The sequence below is a fragment of the Myotis nattereri genome (assembly GCF_964212035.1).
Source record: "Myotis nattereri genome assembly, chromosome: 17".
Lineage (NCBI taxonomy): Eukaryota > Metazoa > Chordata > Mammalia > Chiroptera > Vespertilionidae > Myotis > Myotis nattereri.
In genome coordinates this window covers 37,361,547-37,376,551 of record NC_138092.1, presented here as the reverse complement: position 1 = coordinate 37,376,551, position 15,005 = coordinate 37,361,547, and the positions used below count along the sequence as shown (strand labels likewise).

Genomic DNA, 15,005 nt, shown 5'->3' with positions numbered 1-15,005 from the left:
AGTGTTACCTTTTAGCAATAGTTCTGTCAGTTACTATAGACTTTGACAGCTAACACTTTTCTGAACATAAGAATAAGCTTTACAGTGAGTGTAAGCACTCAGATTGTATTAGAGCTAACTCCAGTGGACTGATAGAAAGAAGGGGGTAATATAAAACATGTCTTAAAAGTTTGTATCCCTTTACTGTCTGCAAAATTGCATGGAAGGCCATGACGATGCCAACGTGTGTAGGGACATTTGCACATGACTTTTTTCCACTTGTGCCTAAGTTTGCTCTGGACTTGGCTCTTTCCTATGGAACTCATGCTTCTGCGAATGCCTGGAAAGCAAACTGGAGTGTCATACCTCCGCTTGTTTACCTGGAAGGTGTTTCCTGGCATGACTTACCTTTCCCAGGAGACACATTTAATCTGCTCTTAGCAGCTGGTACACTCCTCTGCGTCTTCACGGTAATTATTGAAGTAAGAGTCATACAACATATTTGGAATGTGGTTTTTAGTTAATGTGCATTTCTCTGCCATCATATGGCAGCCAATTAGTGATGATGCTGGAGATGAAAAATGAGCTTCTGTTTCATTTAGAATGCTTTTAAGACTCCTGCTACTAGCAATTCACAAAATATTTCGAGATTTTTCAGCTCTTATGGGACTAATTTCTTTAGCGGTAGAGACCTACATCTTCTAATTAAACTTTGTTTGCTTTTTTTTGTATTTTAGAGACATGTGTCCATAAACAGAAATGCTTCGGTATCAGACAGAGCCAAGTTCTAATTTTGGCTCTTCCCCTTACTGGTAATTGGTAATCTCAGGGCTCAGCTTTCTCATCTGTAAATTGGGAAGGATAATATATTTTCTACCCATAAAGCTGTTAGTGTTGAATGGCACAAAAGATGTTAAGTACCTATTGTAGTTTCTGGAAGAACATCAATAAACAATAGTTGTGATGTCATTTTATTTCATAGTGAATTATAGTTCCACTAAAATATTACTTGGGGCTTATACTCTTACTAGAGGCCTGGTGCACGAAATTCATACATGGGTAGGGTCCCTAGGCCTGGCCAGAGATCAGGGCCGATTGGTGCCTGCCTTCATTCTGTGCTGCCCCCTGGTGGTCAGTGCACATCATAGTGAGCAATCGAACTCCCGGTCTTCTGGTGGAACTCCCAAGGGGACAATTTGCATATTAGGCTTTTATATATATAGATAAGTCGAATCTTTGAGAAATTGCCAATAATGGAAAAATGGACTTAACTTTTTAAAATGAGTATTTCTGCCCTAGCTGGTTTGGCTCAGTGGATAGAGCTGTCAGCTTGTAGATTGAAGGGTCCTAGGTTTGATTCCAGTCAAGGGCACGTGCCTGGGTTGTGGGCTCAATCCCCAGTGGGGGGCTTGCCGGAAGTAGCCAATCAGTGATTCTCTCTCATCATGGATGTTTCTGTTCCTCCCTTTCCCTTTCTCTCTGAAATCAATAGAAGTATATTTTAAAAAGTAAAAATAAATATGAGTATTTCCTGAAGGCATAAAAACTCTTCTTAAACATTAAAATTAATACTTGCATTATGCCTCAAAATATTATTAATATTGTTTCTATTTTTGTATATACATAATGCAGTGAGAAATGTCATCATGATATATATGGTGAGCTGCTGCCCAAAAGCTTGTCCCAAATTTATAACTCTGGTGCTAATTTATTTGGTTAGATTTGTATTTCATTGTTTGTGGCTTCTATTTTTTTGATAACTAGTGAAGTTATTTTCTCATGGATTCATTAATGTTTTGATTATTTCTTGCATTGGGAATCCATACTTAATGTTACTAAAACATATTATTGCCCCAAAATGTAATTTTTAAAAATTTGACATATATATATATACATATATATATTTATGCCTTCATGATAGCTGTCTTTGTGGTTCTTCTTGAGGACCGGATTAAGTTTATAGACAACAGTCACTCACAGGTGATCAAATGTGATGTCTTAAAGGCACAGCTCATTAAGCCCTCCCCTCTCCCATGCCCCAGATAGGAATAAAGTGCAACCGGCTGCTTATATATGTACTTGGTTGTTCCCTTTTAGAGTACAAATTACTTTGAAAGTATTTCTAGAGGAAGAGAGTGAGTTTAAACCAACTATTGCTCACTATGGTAGTGAGGAAAACATACTTTGAACCTAAAGAACCATTTCCCGTCTCATCTGGAACCTCAGATGCTCTCTGGATGTTTTAGCAACGTGACAGAGCGCAGGCAGCTGTCCTTCGGCTGGCAGGTCTGTGTCAAAATGACTGAATCACTTAAAAGAAAAAAAATGGCTGCTCAAAATAACTGAGATCAAAGGTGTCCTCTCTGTCTGTGCTCGTGAGTGGAAAGAATGAGGGAGGGAAGAATTCTCTAAATGTGATGCTCTCAAGTACCTTGGCTAATTTTCAAGGAATTATGCAAGCTGAGTGGGAGCTGGCGTCCCCGCTGCTGTCCTTTCCCAGCGGCATGTGGGCGGCTTGGCGTGTCCTCTTTTCATCTGCAGTGGCCGTGACACCAAACATATTCAGGAGAGCGACCTGTGCTCACTGCGGCCCAGCCTGGGTTGAATGGTCATTTGAGGACCTTAGGCAAGCATGTGACACGTCGCTTGGCACACCCGTCCTGGGTGCGATCCCCGGTCCTGAGCCCGAGCTCAACTTTTTCATGTGACCCCCACCCCTGTCAGCATCAGTTCCCAGCAGCACTCTGTGCCCTGTGGGTCTGAGCCAGGAGGGCCAGGAGGAAGCGGGCAGTGAGCAGGGAAGAGTGGGAGGTGGGGCACAACATGGAAACAGAGTCCGATAAATTAGAGGCCAAGTTCAAATGAGGGTCCCGCAAACCTGGGCCAGTTCCAGAGAGACTCTGAGAACTCTGGAAACCCACTGGGGAGGGTGGTGGCCCAGGGACAGCCTGGCAGTAACAGCCAGGCCTGGAGTGGCCTGGGTAGGAGTTCAGGCTCTGTGGCTAAAGCACAGAAACCAACTCTGCCAAACCGAGGACTTCATGGGGCAGGAGGAGGAAGGTGGCTCACAGGGACAGGGCAGCCCAGGGGTCTAGGGGGCAGGCGCCCATGGATGGCTCTTTGAGGCACTGTTGCAAGGACGGATCCACTTCGACGGCTTTTGTTACTTCACTCGAGATTGAAGTCCATGTCTTCATCCCTTCTCTATGCACCAACATTTGTTAGTGCTTATGGTCAGCACTGCTTAGGCGTGGACATGGCACCAGTGGGAAAAAAGTCCTTGTTCTCATGGAAATGACATTCCAGTGTGAGAGACAGACAATAAGCAAATAAACAAATGTCATGTGGGATGGTGTTGTGTGCCATAGTGCCAACTCTAGCAGGTAGGGTGACAAAGAGCAAGGGGGTGAGGGGTGGGGTGCCATGTGTATATATACACATATACATTAATATACATGTAAGTATAAAACACACATAGAACATAGTAACATATAGTATAGTTACTATACTATATGCTGTATATAGTATGTACAGTATATATGGTAGCATATAGTATAGTTATATAGCTATACATATAGGAATATAACCTATATATAACACACATATAATTATATATAGTAAAGTTCTATAGGTATACATACATGTATATATTTATTTCTGTTAATGAGAATGATACTGTTGGGCTTATAATGAAGATGTTTTTCTTTTCTTTTTTAAAATATATTTTATTGGTTTTTTACAGAGAGGGAGAGAAATAGAGAGCTAGAAACATCGATGAGAGAGAAACATCGATCAGCTGCCTCCTGCACACCTCCCACTGGGGATGTGCCCGCAACCCAGGTACATGCCCTTGACCGGAATCGAACCTGGGACCCTTGAGTCCGCAGGCTGACGCTCTATCCACTGAGCCAAACCGGTCAGGGCTGAAGATGTTTTTCTGATGACACAGCTGAATTTTTCAAAGCTCCATCCGCGCCTCATGACGTAGTTAAGGTGGGTTCCCCGTCAGCGGGTGACTGCGGGTCTTGCCAGCACAGCCACACGGGCTTCCTGGTGCTGGGAGACCTGTGCCCAGTGCCCCAGGCACAAACCGTTTGGCAGAAGTGCCCCCTTCTCACCTGGGTCTGTAGGAAGTCTCTTTTGTGCCAGAGGCATTATTTTGGGAAGATGATTTATGTCACATTTTGGCCTCATTACAGTTTTAAGCTGTACGTGGTGCTGGTTTGCCTGGAGGTGTAAGCATACATTTTTATCTTCACATGCATACGGGAATGCCTGGGTCTGGAAAAGGCCTTTCTTGAGTTCCGTTTTAGGCTGTAGACAGGGAGGCTAAGATGATATTTATCGAAACGAGTTTTACTTGATGAAAAGCAGGCTCCCGAAAGAACGCTGGCCTCTTGAGGTGTGCCTCCTCCAGGCCGCATTTCCACGCACAGATGGAGAAGTGCAAGAACCTGACGTCTTATTGCTACAAGCAGGTGATTCTGTAAAATAAACAAACACTGCGCGCTCTCTACTGCGTTGTGTGAGAAGCGAGAGCAGGTGCTAAGGTGCTGTCTGTAGCTCTTAAGTAACAGCAGGGACAGGATTATTCAATGTTTATTCAGGTGCAGCTATTCTGATTATTCCAGTTTGCTTTTGGTGAATAAAGTTTTGTTGAAAGGATATGGCAAACCACTCATTTCTTCAGCGATTAAAATGCATGATGGCGCTAGAAGTGAGAAGCATGTAGCACCTGAGTTTATCATTCCTGAAAAGTGTTGATTGATTCGACCCCGAGTAACTGGGTTTTGTCAGGACAAACACTGGGTTTGGAGTGTGGCTAGATTTCTCTATGACTTTCAAGGCATTTCATACCCTACCTCAAAATTTAAAAGTTGGGGAAATACTATTTACTTAAAATTTTTAAATCACAGCATGAAAACAATATAAAGAATGGACAACGGACTTGCTACTTTTTGCTATAAGCCCATATTGATGGTGAAAAATTTTAAAAATATATTTTTATTGATCTCGGAGAGGGAGAGAGAGATAGAAACATCAATGATGAGAGAGAATCATTGATTGGCTGCCTCCTGCATGCTCCACACTGGAGATCAAGCCTGCAATCCGGGCATGTGCCCTGACCAGGAATTGAACCGTGACCTTCCAGTTCATAGGTCAACACTCAACCACTGAGCCACACTGGCAAGGCTAATGGCGAAATTTTTTGAATAGGATGAAACCTTTCTGATCTACTGACAGTAAGACCCCAGCCCCTGCCCGTTCGGACATGTGCTTCAAAAGTTATTTTCTAATTCAGCTGTGGGTTGGTGCTTTCCGCTTGGGTTCTAACTCAGGCCATTTAAAGAGATTTAGTAATCTCTAAGTACGATTCCTCAGTTAACAGTAAGCCAAACTCATTGTGAGATCTTTGATTCTAAAGTGGTGATTTGAAAATATGAGTGATTTGAGGGTGATTCAGAAGGTTTGCCAATCCAACTGAATCCACCTTCATGGCAAAATCTGGCCTTGAATTCCCTTAACCTGTTAGAATCTTCTAGCTGTGACAAATGACATCTACTTTCCCCCCTTTTTCTTACTGTTGAGACTACCTATTATATTCTCTCGGTTATTCTTTTTTTTTTTTTTTTTTTTTTTAAAGCCCATCTTTTTTAAAAAAAAGATATATTTTATTGATTTTTTACAGAGAGGAAGGGAGAGAGCTAGAAACATCGATGAGAGAGAAACATCAATCAGCTGCCTCCTGCACATCTCCCACTGGGGATGTGCCCGCAACCCAGGCACATGCCCTTGACAGGAATCGAACCCGGGACCCTTGAGTCCGCAGGCTGACGCTCTATCCACTGAGCCAAACCGGTTTCAGCTCTCTTGGTTATTCAATGACCACCTCATTAACCACTCATGTTTGTACTTTCAGAAATGTAAACTGTGTGGGTCTGGGGTATGTCCTGAGCACTTATATTAAAAAATAAAATCAACCAAAAAGTTCTTCAAATGATTTGCGTGCTCTAACAGTACAACAGGCAACCGTTAAATAAAGGACATGATTTGAAACCCCAATGTCAACATAGACACAATCTCTACAGTTCTCTGAAGAGTGAATCTTTTCACCGTCTGTTTGGAAGTCGTTAGCGGGATTGAACTGCGACGTCTGCGTGGTCTGACTGGAATCAGACGACTGGAGCGTCAGGACATGCCGCTGCATTTCACGTTTCCCCTTCTGTCTTCTCAGCCATCATGTATGTCATGGGAGCTCTTGGTCCTGCCGCGGGATACTTATTAGGTGGACTTCTCATTGGTTTTTATGTTGATCCCAGAAATCCTGTCCAACTTGACCAGAGTGACCCTCGTTTCATTGGAAACTGGTAAGGACTGTTCACTAAATTTTTCATTTCACTTATGATTAACGATGAGTCACAGTACCCTTGTAGTTGACATAAAAACTTCCCCGGGGGAATATGAAAAACAGCCGAAAGTCACCGAGGAGGGGGCAGTAGGCAAACTGATAATCCCTCAAAGTTATCTATGTCCCAATCCCCAGATTTAGGAATGTGCCACCTTTTCCTGGCAAAGGGGACTTTGTAGATGTGGTTAAGTTAAGGATCTTGAGATGGGGGAATATCCTGGATGATCCTGGTGGACCCAGTATAATCGCAAGGGTCTTTATAAGGAGGAGAAGGAGGCAGGGAGGTCAGAGTAAGGAAAGATGACATGGTGACTGAGGCAGAGGCTGGCGTCATGTGCTTTGAAGAGGGAGGAAGGGACCACGGGCCACGGAGCGAAGGTGGGCTCTGGAAGCTGGACAGGCAAAGAGGTAGGTGCTTCCGAGAGCCTCCTGGAGGAACGCAGCCTTGCCAACCCATTTTAGACGTCTGACCTCCCGGACTATAAGATAATACATTTGTGTAATTTCTTATAGCAGCAATAGGAAACTGATACAGACGGTTTGGGAATAGCAGCTTAATCCCCATTTTTCAGGATAGAGACTGTTGGTTCCTTAATAGCAGAATGGAGGATAAGGGTGATATGGCTGTGTTGGGACTTTCCTGTGCCCTTGAATCAAAGCTTTCATGATCTTTTCTGTGCCTTTAAAGTCGCCCCTCCCCACTTTCTTATTATATTGTGTTTGTGCTTTGTCAACCCACTGCCCAGAAATCTAGCTCGACTTTCCCATCGTCACATGCAGTGAATCCTTTCACTTGGGAGTAGTTTGTTCCCCGTGGGTGCTGGAGAGTTATTACTCGCTCACTTGCAAACCCTTAGCTGTCTTGTCACGTAAGTCATGTTGAGGGCTTAGAGAATGAGGACTCCACTTATTTATTCAGATACCCAGGCATTTGTTCAAGTCCTTCACAGCCCTCCACTTGGACGTGAGTTCTTTTTTCATGATTGTAAGCACCAAAAAGTATTGTCCTAGATTCATTTGACATGCATTAGTAATAGGTGTACGTTGATGAGAAATGTTCATTTTATACCAAGGAGAATACTGCAGTATCAGACATGAGTGTCAAGTAATTAGTTTCTAAAGAATTTCTTAGAGAACTGTGCTCTGTGCTTCATTACAAGATAATAACCTCATAACTCTGAGGTATGTGGGAATAATGCTTCACACTATTTATTTTCAAAGCAGTTAAAACTATTAATTAGGTTACAGAACACTTCTAATTTTCATAAGTAATGCTCTCTGAAGATGGAAGTGCTAAGGGCTAGATGAGCCTGGCTTGGTAGAATTTTGAAATTATACAAAAGGAAGTTCCCTTGTCAGCATGAGGGGAATAACACAGGAGTTTTCAGTGCTTGACTGATAGCGAAAGTTTTGGTCTCAACCACTGTTTTGTTTGCAGTTTTGAAATAAATCAGAATAAGAGCCTTTTTGTTTTGTTCTCAGAAAACTAGATTATTAAACCATTTTTATCAACATGCAATGTATGATCTGTGTTCTGTGTAGATGTTCATATGAAGAGCAGTAGGGGACATCTGGTGGTGAGAGAGGACGAACGAGAGAGCTGAGAGAAAGAAGGCAGCAGGAACTTTCAGCTTTCCAGTGCTTTATGCCGTCTTTAGAAAGTTTCCTAGTAGACATCAACCCAATTGTTTGCAAAGTGGAGTGATTAAGAGTGAACCCATACTTTAAACCCACAGTCCCCTGGGTGCTGAATAGCTGTGTGACCTTGGGGAGGTTACTCAACTTCTCTGTGTCTCAGTTGCTATTGTTTTTTAAACCCATAAAATGGGAAATAGTTACAGTACCTACTTCACCGGGTTGTTGTGAGGCATGAATGAGTCTATGTATGTAGAGCTCTAAATAGTTCTTGCTATATGAGGTTTTAGTTACTATTCATTCCTTTGTATTTCATCAATGTTCAAGTAGTTTTATTCATTTGAATGGCCCATTATTAGTTCTACAAATGATAAAATTCCTCAGTATAGAAATTTAAAAATGAATTTTGTTTATTGAGTAGCCCTGTTTGTAAGACTTCCACCTTGAGCAAAGACATAGTTATTTGACACAATGTTATTTTATCCCATGCCTAGCACAATGATATATTTTTCAATAAATAAATGCTGAAAGAGTGAAGGAATGAATAAATGAATAATGCTAACATTTATTAGGCGCTTTCTCTGTGTCAAGCATTATACTGAGAGCTTTACACACTTTTCATTTAAGCCTTACAACAACCACAAGGAAAACTGATGCTCCGTGATTTGAATAACTCCCCCCAAACCTCAGAGTCGGCGAGAGCTGGGATAAACTGAGTCAGGGTGGAGGTCTTAGTCAATATACTTCACTGACCCTTTTAGTGAACAGTCTGCTCTGAGGAATGGCTCATAAAAAAGACTTAAGAACCCTGGCTTTTCAATTTTGACTCTTGTTTATGTTTGTTTTCCCAACACGTGATGCGCACCCTCTTGTCCTAGCCGCCCTTTCTCAGGGTTCTCTTTAGCACCACCATTATGTCGTGTGCTAACAACGATTTGTTACTGTGGATCATGAGGAATGTAGGCTGCTTTGCTCTGCTTAGGAATGTCCCCAAACATTTATACTGTTTACTCACTTTAATTCTTCCCCTTCTTCTGTATTTACTCTCACTCTGGATTACTATGAGTGCATCTTTAATGTTTGCGTATAATTTTAAGGCAGTGGCTCTGGCTGGGGGTGTGGGAGCCTGCGTGCAGATCCACATGCAAACAAACAAAATGAGCTACTCTAAATTGATTGCTGACGGGTCAGGCATTTTGTTAGGTTCATTTTGTATGTTGGCTTATTGATTTTGATGACTCCAAAGGAGTTTGTTTGTTTATTTTTTTGTATAGCAAAGGTGGAAATTTATTTTTTACTTTATTATTATTTTTTAAGGTGGAAACTTATTGAAGAACAAGTACAGACTCCCATGTGGGGAATGGGAAAGAATCTCCCAGCACAGACTCCCACGTGGGGACGGGGAAAGAGTCCCCACTCCAAAACAGTTCTTATTACTCCTCTTTCAGATGAGAAAGTGGGTTCAGAAAAGCAAAATTAAGTTCCCTAGGATCTTAGAGCTAGTGAGCGGTAAATTCCGGATAAAAACCCAGGTCTGTCTGAAGCCACAGCTCAAGAACTGTCCCTTCGCTACGCTGCCTGCCCTCTTGTGGAGAGAGCACGAGAGGTCGAGGGAACTGAAGGTTGGGGAGACTGAATGTCAAGTTTGCAGAAAGAGATTCAAGAAAGGTTGGTGAGCAGGGCCAGGTTAGTGAAGGCCTCGTGAGCAGCCAGCTGCTAAAAGGGCTAGATATTATAGTAGCCATGTTCCCTGCAGACAAATGACTTTATTTTTAAAAAACCTATTCCATTCAATGTATTTATTCAAGACATATTTTCAGTACCCAAATCTGTGTCAGGCACTGGGGTCATGATTATATTCGGAATAACTGAGATTGTGACAAGTCTGTCCTGAGCAATCTTCTTAAAATAAAGCCACTTTCTGATTGTCCTAAAATCTTTACTTGATGTGACTTTAAATATATTTTAAAATAGCACACTGGATTATTAATGACCTGCTCTAGGAATGATTCAGCTAACCTACGACCTTTAGCAACTAACAGCACTGTGATTGAGACACTGCTTTTATAAATGAATTTTCACTTTGCAGTTGATCTATATTCTCACTGGGTTGCATCCAGCACTCATGCTTGGAATGCTGCTTGCATTCTGGTTACAACCGACAGGGTGTTGCTACAGAGGACGGAGTTTGAGCATTCTTGAACTTGGAAGGCTTAAGGACACAGTTCAGAGTTGAGGAATCCTAGTGAGAAAGAGCTGCTCTGTGAGGTAGGACCAGGGGCTATTTGCTAAGAAAAGGTCGAAAGGGGACTGAGGGCTTGCCCCTGGAGTATTATGCAAGCAGGAAGCCTAAGACCATAAACACAGAACTCTACTGCAGGGCTCGAAGTTGACTTCTACTCTGTATTTGCTTCCTAGTTTCTGCAGCATGGCAACCTCAGATGAGTTCAAAGACAGTCTCGGTTCTGCAACACTCAATTCTACATCCCCGAAGTATCTTTCGGACACACATTTCCTCTCTCTGAACTTTTATAGGATTCATGCTCTATTCCACCTGATCTAACAATTATATACATTCTTGCATTTCTTGGAGGCATATATTTAGCTCATTGTAACTAGGTTGTAATTCTTGAAGTAAGGATCACATGAAATGTCATTGGTGGCTAAGTATGGAGAGGACCAGCTAATATTGTTCAATATATTAAGTGTTTGCAGAAAAATATTTGAGTGCCAATCAGCAATACATTCTACATGAGATAGTAATGGTTTTCTTCTAAGAAAAAAGTGTCCACAAAGCATGCTATAGAATCTGTATTATTTTTCTATTAAATTTGAGTTACTGGTTTATTATAAAATATACATTGTAGCAGAACTAACACATATGTGCTTAAAAACACTTGAGTTCTAGGTTGCTTATTATAATGTTTATCATGCATATAATTATTGGGTGGATTTCTCATTTACCCCACAGAAAGGGAGGATTCCTATATTTTCTTAGTTTGTTCAATCCCCTACTGTTTAACAATTGATGAAGGTCAAAGGTTTTTTTCCTGGAGAATTTTATCACCACAAACTTCTACTTTGCTAATTTGTTCTCACTCACAATGCAAAAGCCATAAATGCTATTCACATTTCCCAATTTTTTAGGTGGAGTGGATTCCTCCTTTGTGCCGTTGCAATGCTTCTTGTGGTATTCCCAATGTTTACTTTTCCAAAAAAGCTTCCGCCTCGACACAAGAAGAAAAAGAAAAAATGTTCTGTTCCTCCTGTTAGCGATGACGACATTATGAAGGAGAAATCAAACAATCATGAGCACGTGGACAAAAAAGTTTCTCCTATGGGATTTGGAAAGAATATCAGAGGTAAAGTATTGCTTTGGAAGTACCGGGCACATATTTATTCAAATCAGGCCAGTGCTGCCCACAACTATTACTGGTCTAAGATGAGATCAGTGCTGAAATTGAGAGTAAGCATTGGGAAACTTTTAAAGAAATTTGGCAGAGTCATTTTATGCCTGTTGAATATAACAGAGATAATAAAAAATTGGGCTTATATTTTGTATATATTTTTAACAATTTCTTTTAAAAAATATTGATTTCAGATTGGAAGGGAGAGGGAGAAAGAGATAGAAACATCAATGATGAGAGAGAATCGTTGATTGGCTGCCTCCTGCACACCCTACATTGGGGGTTGAGCCTGCAACCTGGGCATGTGCCCTGAGCTGGAATCGAACCGTGATCTCTTGTTCATAGGTCAACGTTCAACCACTGAACCATGCTAGTTGGGCTAAAAATTTATTTTCTTCATTTTTTAATGGATTTTGCAAAAAATATCAGTGCATGATAGACTGGAAATAATAATAAAATGATTGTTCCCCACAGATTGAGAAACATTGATTTAGCATTGATTTATATCCAAAGATACAGTTCTATATATCATTTACTATATTTAGAGATGTCTGATTTTTAAAAATACTTATTGCATTATATAATGGATGGTTTGTGTCAGGGGAGTGGTGGGCTTGGTATTTTGGCCTGATCCTTCTATAAACATAAAACCTAGCCCTGGACAGGGATCTCATTCAACAGTGGCTCAGCCAAGTGCTTGTAAGTGGACAGAGAGAAGGCAACTAGGGGTGGGCCTCCCAACCCAGTACAAAAACATCCAGAACGTTTCAGTGATGTGTACTGGTTTGTTTTTTCATTTTTATTTCTCTTAAAAATAATGACTCATTATAGCTAGATTAGGCAATCTCACCCCTAACCTATTTAACTGAATCTCAACCAGCCCATCTTTGTCCAGCCGTCAGTGTATCTGGTGAGTGGCAAGGAATCCCTTTAATCCAGAAAACCTACAGTGCTGCACTCCCATTAGCTTCTGCTATTTCCTGAATTCCCTGAAACGATTTTTATGAAATGATGAAGCACAATCTGTGCCAAGTGCTTACTGTTTTAGGGAGGATGTACCTAGGCCTGTGGTCGGCAAACTGCGGCTCTTGAGCCACATGCGGCTCTTTGGCCCCTTGAGTGTGGCTCTTCCTAAGCCTTACGAGTACCCTAATTAAGTTAATAACAATGTACCTACCTATATAGTTTAAGTTTAAAAAATTTGGCTCTCAAAAGAAATTTCAATCGTTGTACTGTTGATATTTGGCTCTGTTGACTAATGAGTTTGCCGACCACTGACCTAGGCACATTAGCACCTCACGTTGACTATGTACACAGGAAAGCAAAGAGATACCTGCTGGGCCTAGAAAAAGTTGCTCATATTTTATGGAACTATTCCTGCAGCCTAAGAACAATAACGTTTAGATGGGATTATTTTCAATGCCCGCATTTGTTCAAAGCAAGCCAGGTGACATTTCACTGGACATGCTTCTTTCCTGTGAGGTTGTAGATTGGCCTCCCCACCCCCGTCATCCTTTTCCGACAATGTATGTTTTGGGACTGCCAAAATGACTTCTACTCTCAAAACATAAAGAATTCTCTGGATGCCTGAGCTCTTACCCCATGGACCAGTCCATCATTTTCCATGTATGTTGTTATGGACTATTATGATTGCTACCAAAAGAGTGATTTAAAAAAAAAATTATTTGAGATCAAGGTTGATGTTAAAGAATCTACCATACAGGAATAGACTCAGAATCTTAACTTATGGAGAGTGTAAAGTAGATGCAAGGGGAGAACTAAAGACGTAGGTAAGCTAAAACTGTATGTTTGATAGCTTAGGCATAGATGACCTGAAATATATGCTGTACTGTAGAGTAAAGAGAGAGAATATTGATACCAAATACCAACAGCGGGAACTGTTGTTGATGGGAACAGCCTTCTGGGGGATGCAGTGTGGACTATGCTGTTGGGGGCCCATCCTCCCTCTGGTCCTTCCTGTCTTCCTGGTGGAGGCCATCTGCCAGTCCCTACATCATGTGCCTGAAGCTTTTCTTTGTAGGCAGGGACACTGCTGGGCTCCTGCTTGAGACAGGTTCAAGTGCCAAGGAATGAACACCTGGCCTCCCCCGGGCAAAGCAGTCCTTAACCATGGCTGATGATCACCCAGCTCATGGGCCAGACAATTCTTCATCCTCACCGCTCCAGCACCATGTCCACATTCCCTGTCTCATGTTTTCTGAATCTCCCAAATAAGCAACTTGGACTTGAATCCTTATCTTAGGACCTGCTTTTAGGGGGGACATGCACTTAGGCAGGCAGGTTCAAAAGTGATAAAAGTCATCACAAAATTTTAAAATTATTTTTCAGAAGGGAATCTATGCTCTGTTTTATTGGGTGTCTTCTTGTGCTGCTCGGGGTGGCTTCCTGTCATCTTTTCGATGCTCAGTTTCATGGTTCAGGATATTTTCTCTTAAAAGAAAGAGTAAGAGGATTCTTATAACATCTGTTTCTATTCTGATTTTCTTGTCAGTATCTCTCATAAGTCCTCAGCTTTCTCACCCTACTCTCTGCCTTAATGCTGATGACTGATGTCACTTCTGCGGCCAAACCTTCTGATTCAGACATAGAGCTGGTTCCTTTCATTACTTCCACTTATCCTGGATTCCCTCATTGTATCTAGACTGGAACCTCAAGAGGCACTTTTTCCTGTGAAAAATGAATCCTATTTTAATGGGCTGATATAGTGAAAATGTTCTGCTAAAAATGATCCAAATGATGTTGCTAATATTGGAATAATGTTCTGTTAGAATATATAAAGTTAATTCATATTTATCTTGCACGTATTGACTTCCTTTAGAGTACCTAATACCTACACCTATGGGAAATGAAATCAGACCTATCATCTAATATTTAAACTGATTTTCAAAAGAACAAATAGAAATGTGGGGGAATCATTTCATTGTTGACATAATTCGTGTTACAAAACCAACGTTCATTATTAAAGTTTAAAGAATGGTTACTAAGATTTCCTCTGAGTTAAATCTGAGCTTGATTCCCAGATCCTCTTTTCCCTTGTTCTTTCTTTAAAAGATGTATTTTTATTGATTTTTAGAGAGAGAGAGAGGAAGGGAAAGAGAGATAGAAACATTGATGAGAGAGAAACATCTATTGGCTGCCTCCTACACACTCCCTACTGGGGATCGAGCCCACAACCCCAGCATGTGCCCTGACTGGGAATCAAACCGTGACCTCTTGGTACATGGGTTGACACCCAACTACGGAGCCACACCAGCTGGGCTCCCTTCTTCTGTTTTCTGGGGCAGGGCTTCTTAGGGTCTTTATTTTATACAGGGTGGGGCAAAAGTAGGTTTATAGTTGTGAGTATGGAAAACACAATGTTTATTCTTGTATACTTATTAATTGTATTATTTTTTATATGAACAACTGTAAACCTAACTTTGCCCCACACAGTATATAGAATTTGGATACTAATATTAGCTTCTTCAGAGAGGAGGTGGAAAGAAAGCTCAGTTAATATTTCCTTAAAAAGGAAATTATTTGGGCCATACTGAATGGCACCCTTATGGAAAGTT

At 41.3% G+C, this 15,005-nt stretch overlaps 1 protein-coding gene across 1 annotated transcript in view; it reads left to right on the top strand.

Moving 5' to 3' along the window:
- Nucleotides 1-15,005, top strand: part of SLCO5A1 (solute carrier organic anion transporter family member 5A1) — a 99,552-nt gene that overhangs the window by 32,599 nt on the left and 51,948 nt on the right. Inside the window, exons 3-4 of the mRNA XM_081111594.1 lie at nt 6,215-6,347; nt 11,171-11,385. Coding sequence (XP_080967720.1) covers nt 6,215-6,347; nt 11,171-11,385 — 348 coding nt within the window. The remainder of the gene's footprint in view (nt 1-6,214; nt 6,348-11,170; nt 11,386-15,005) is intronic.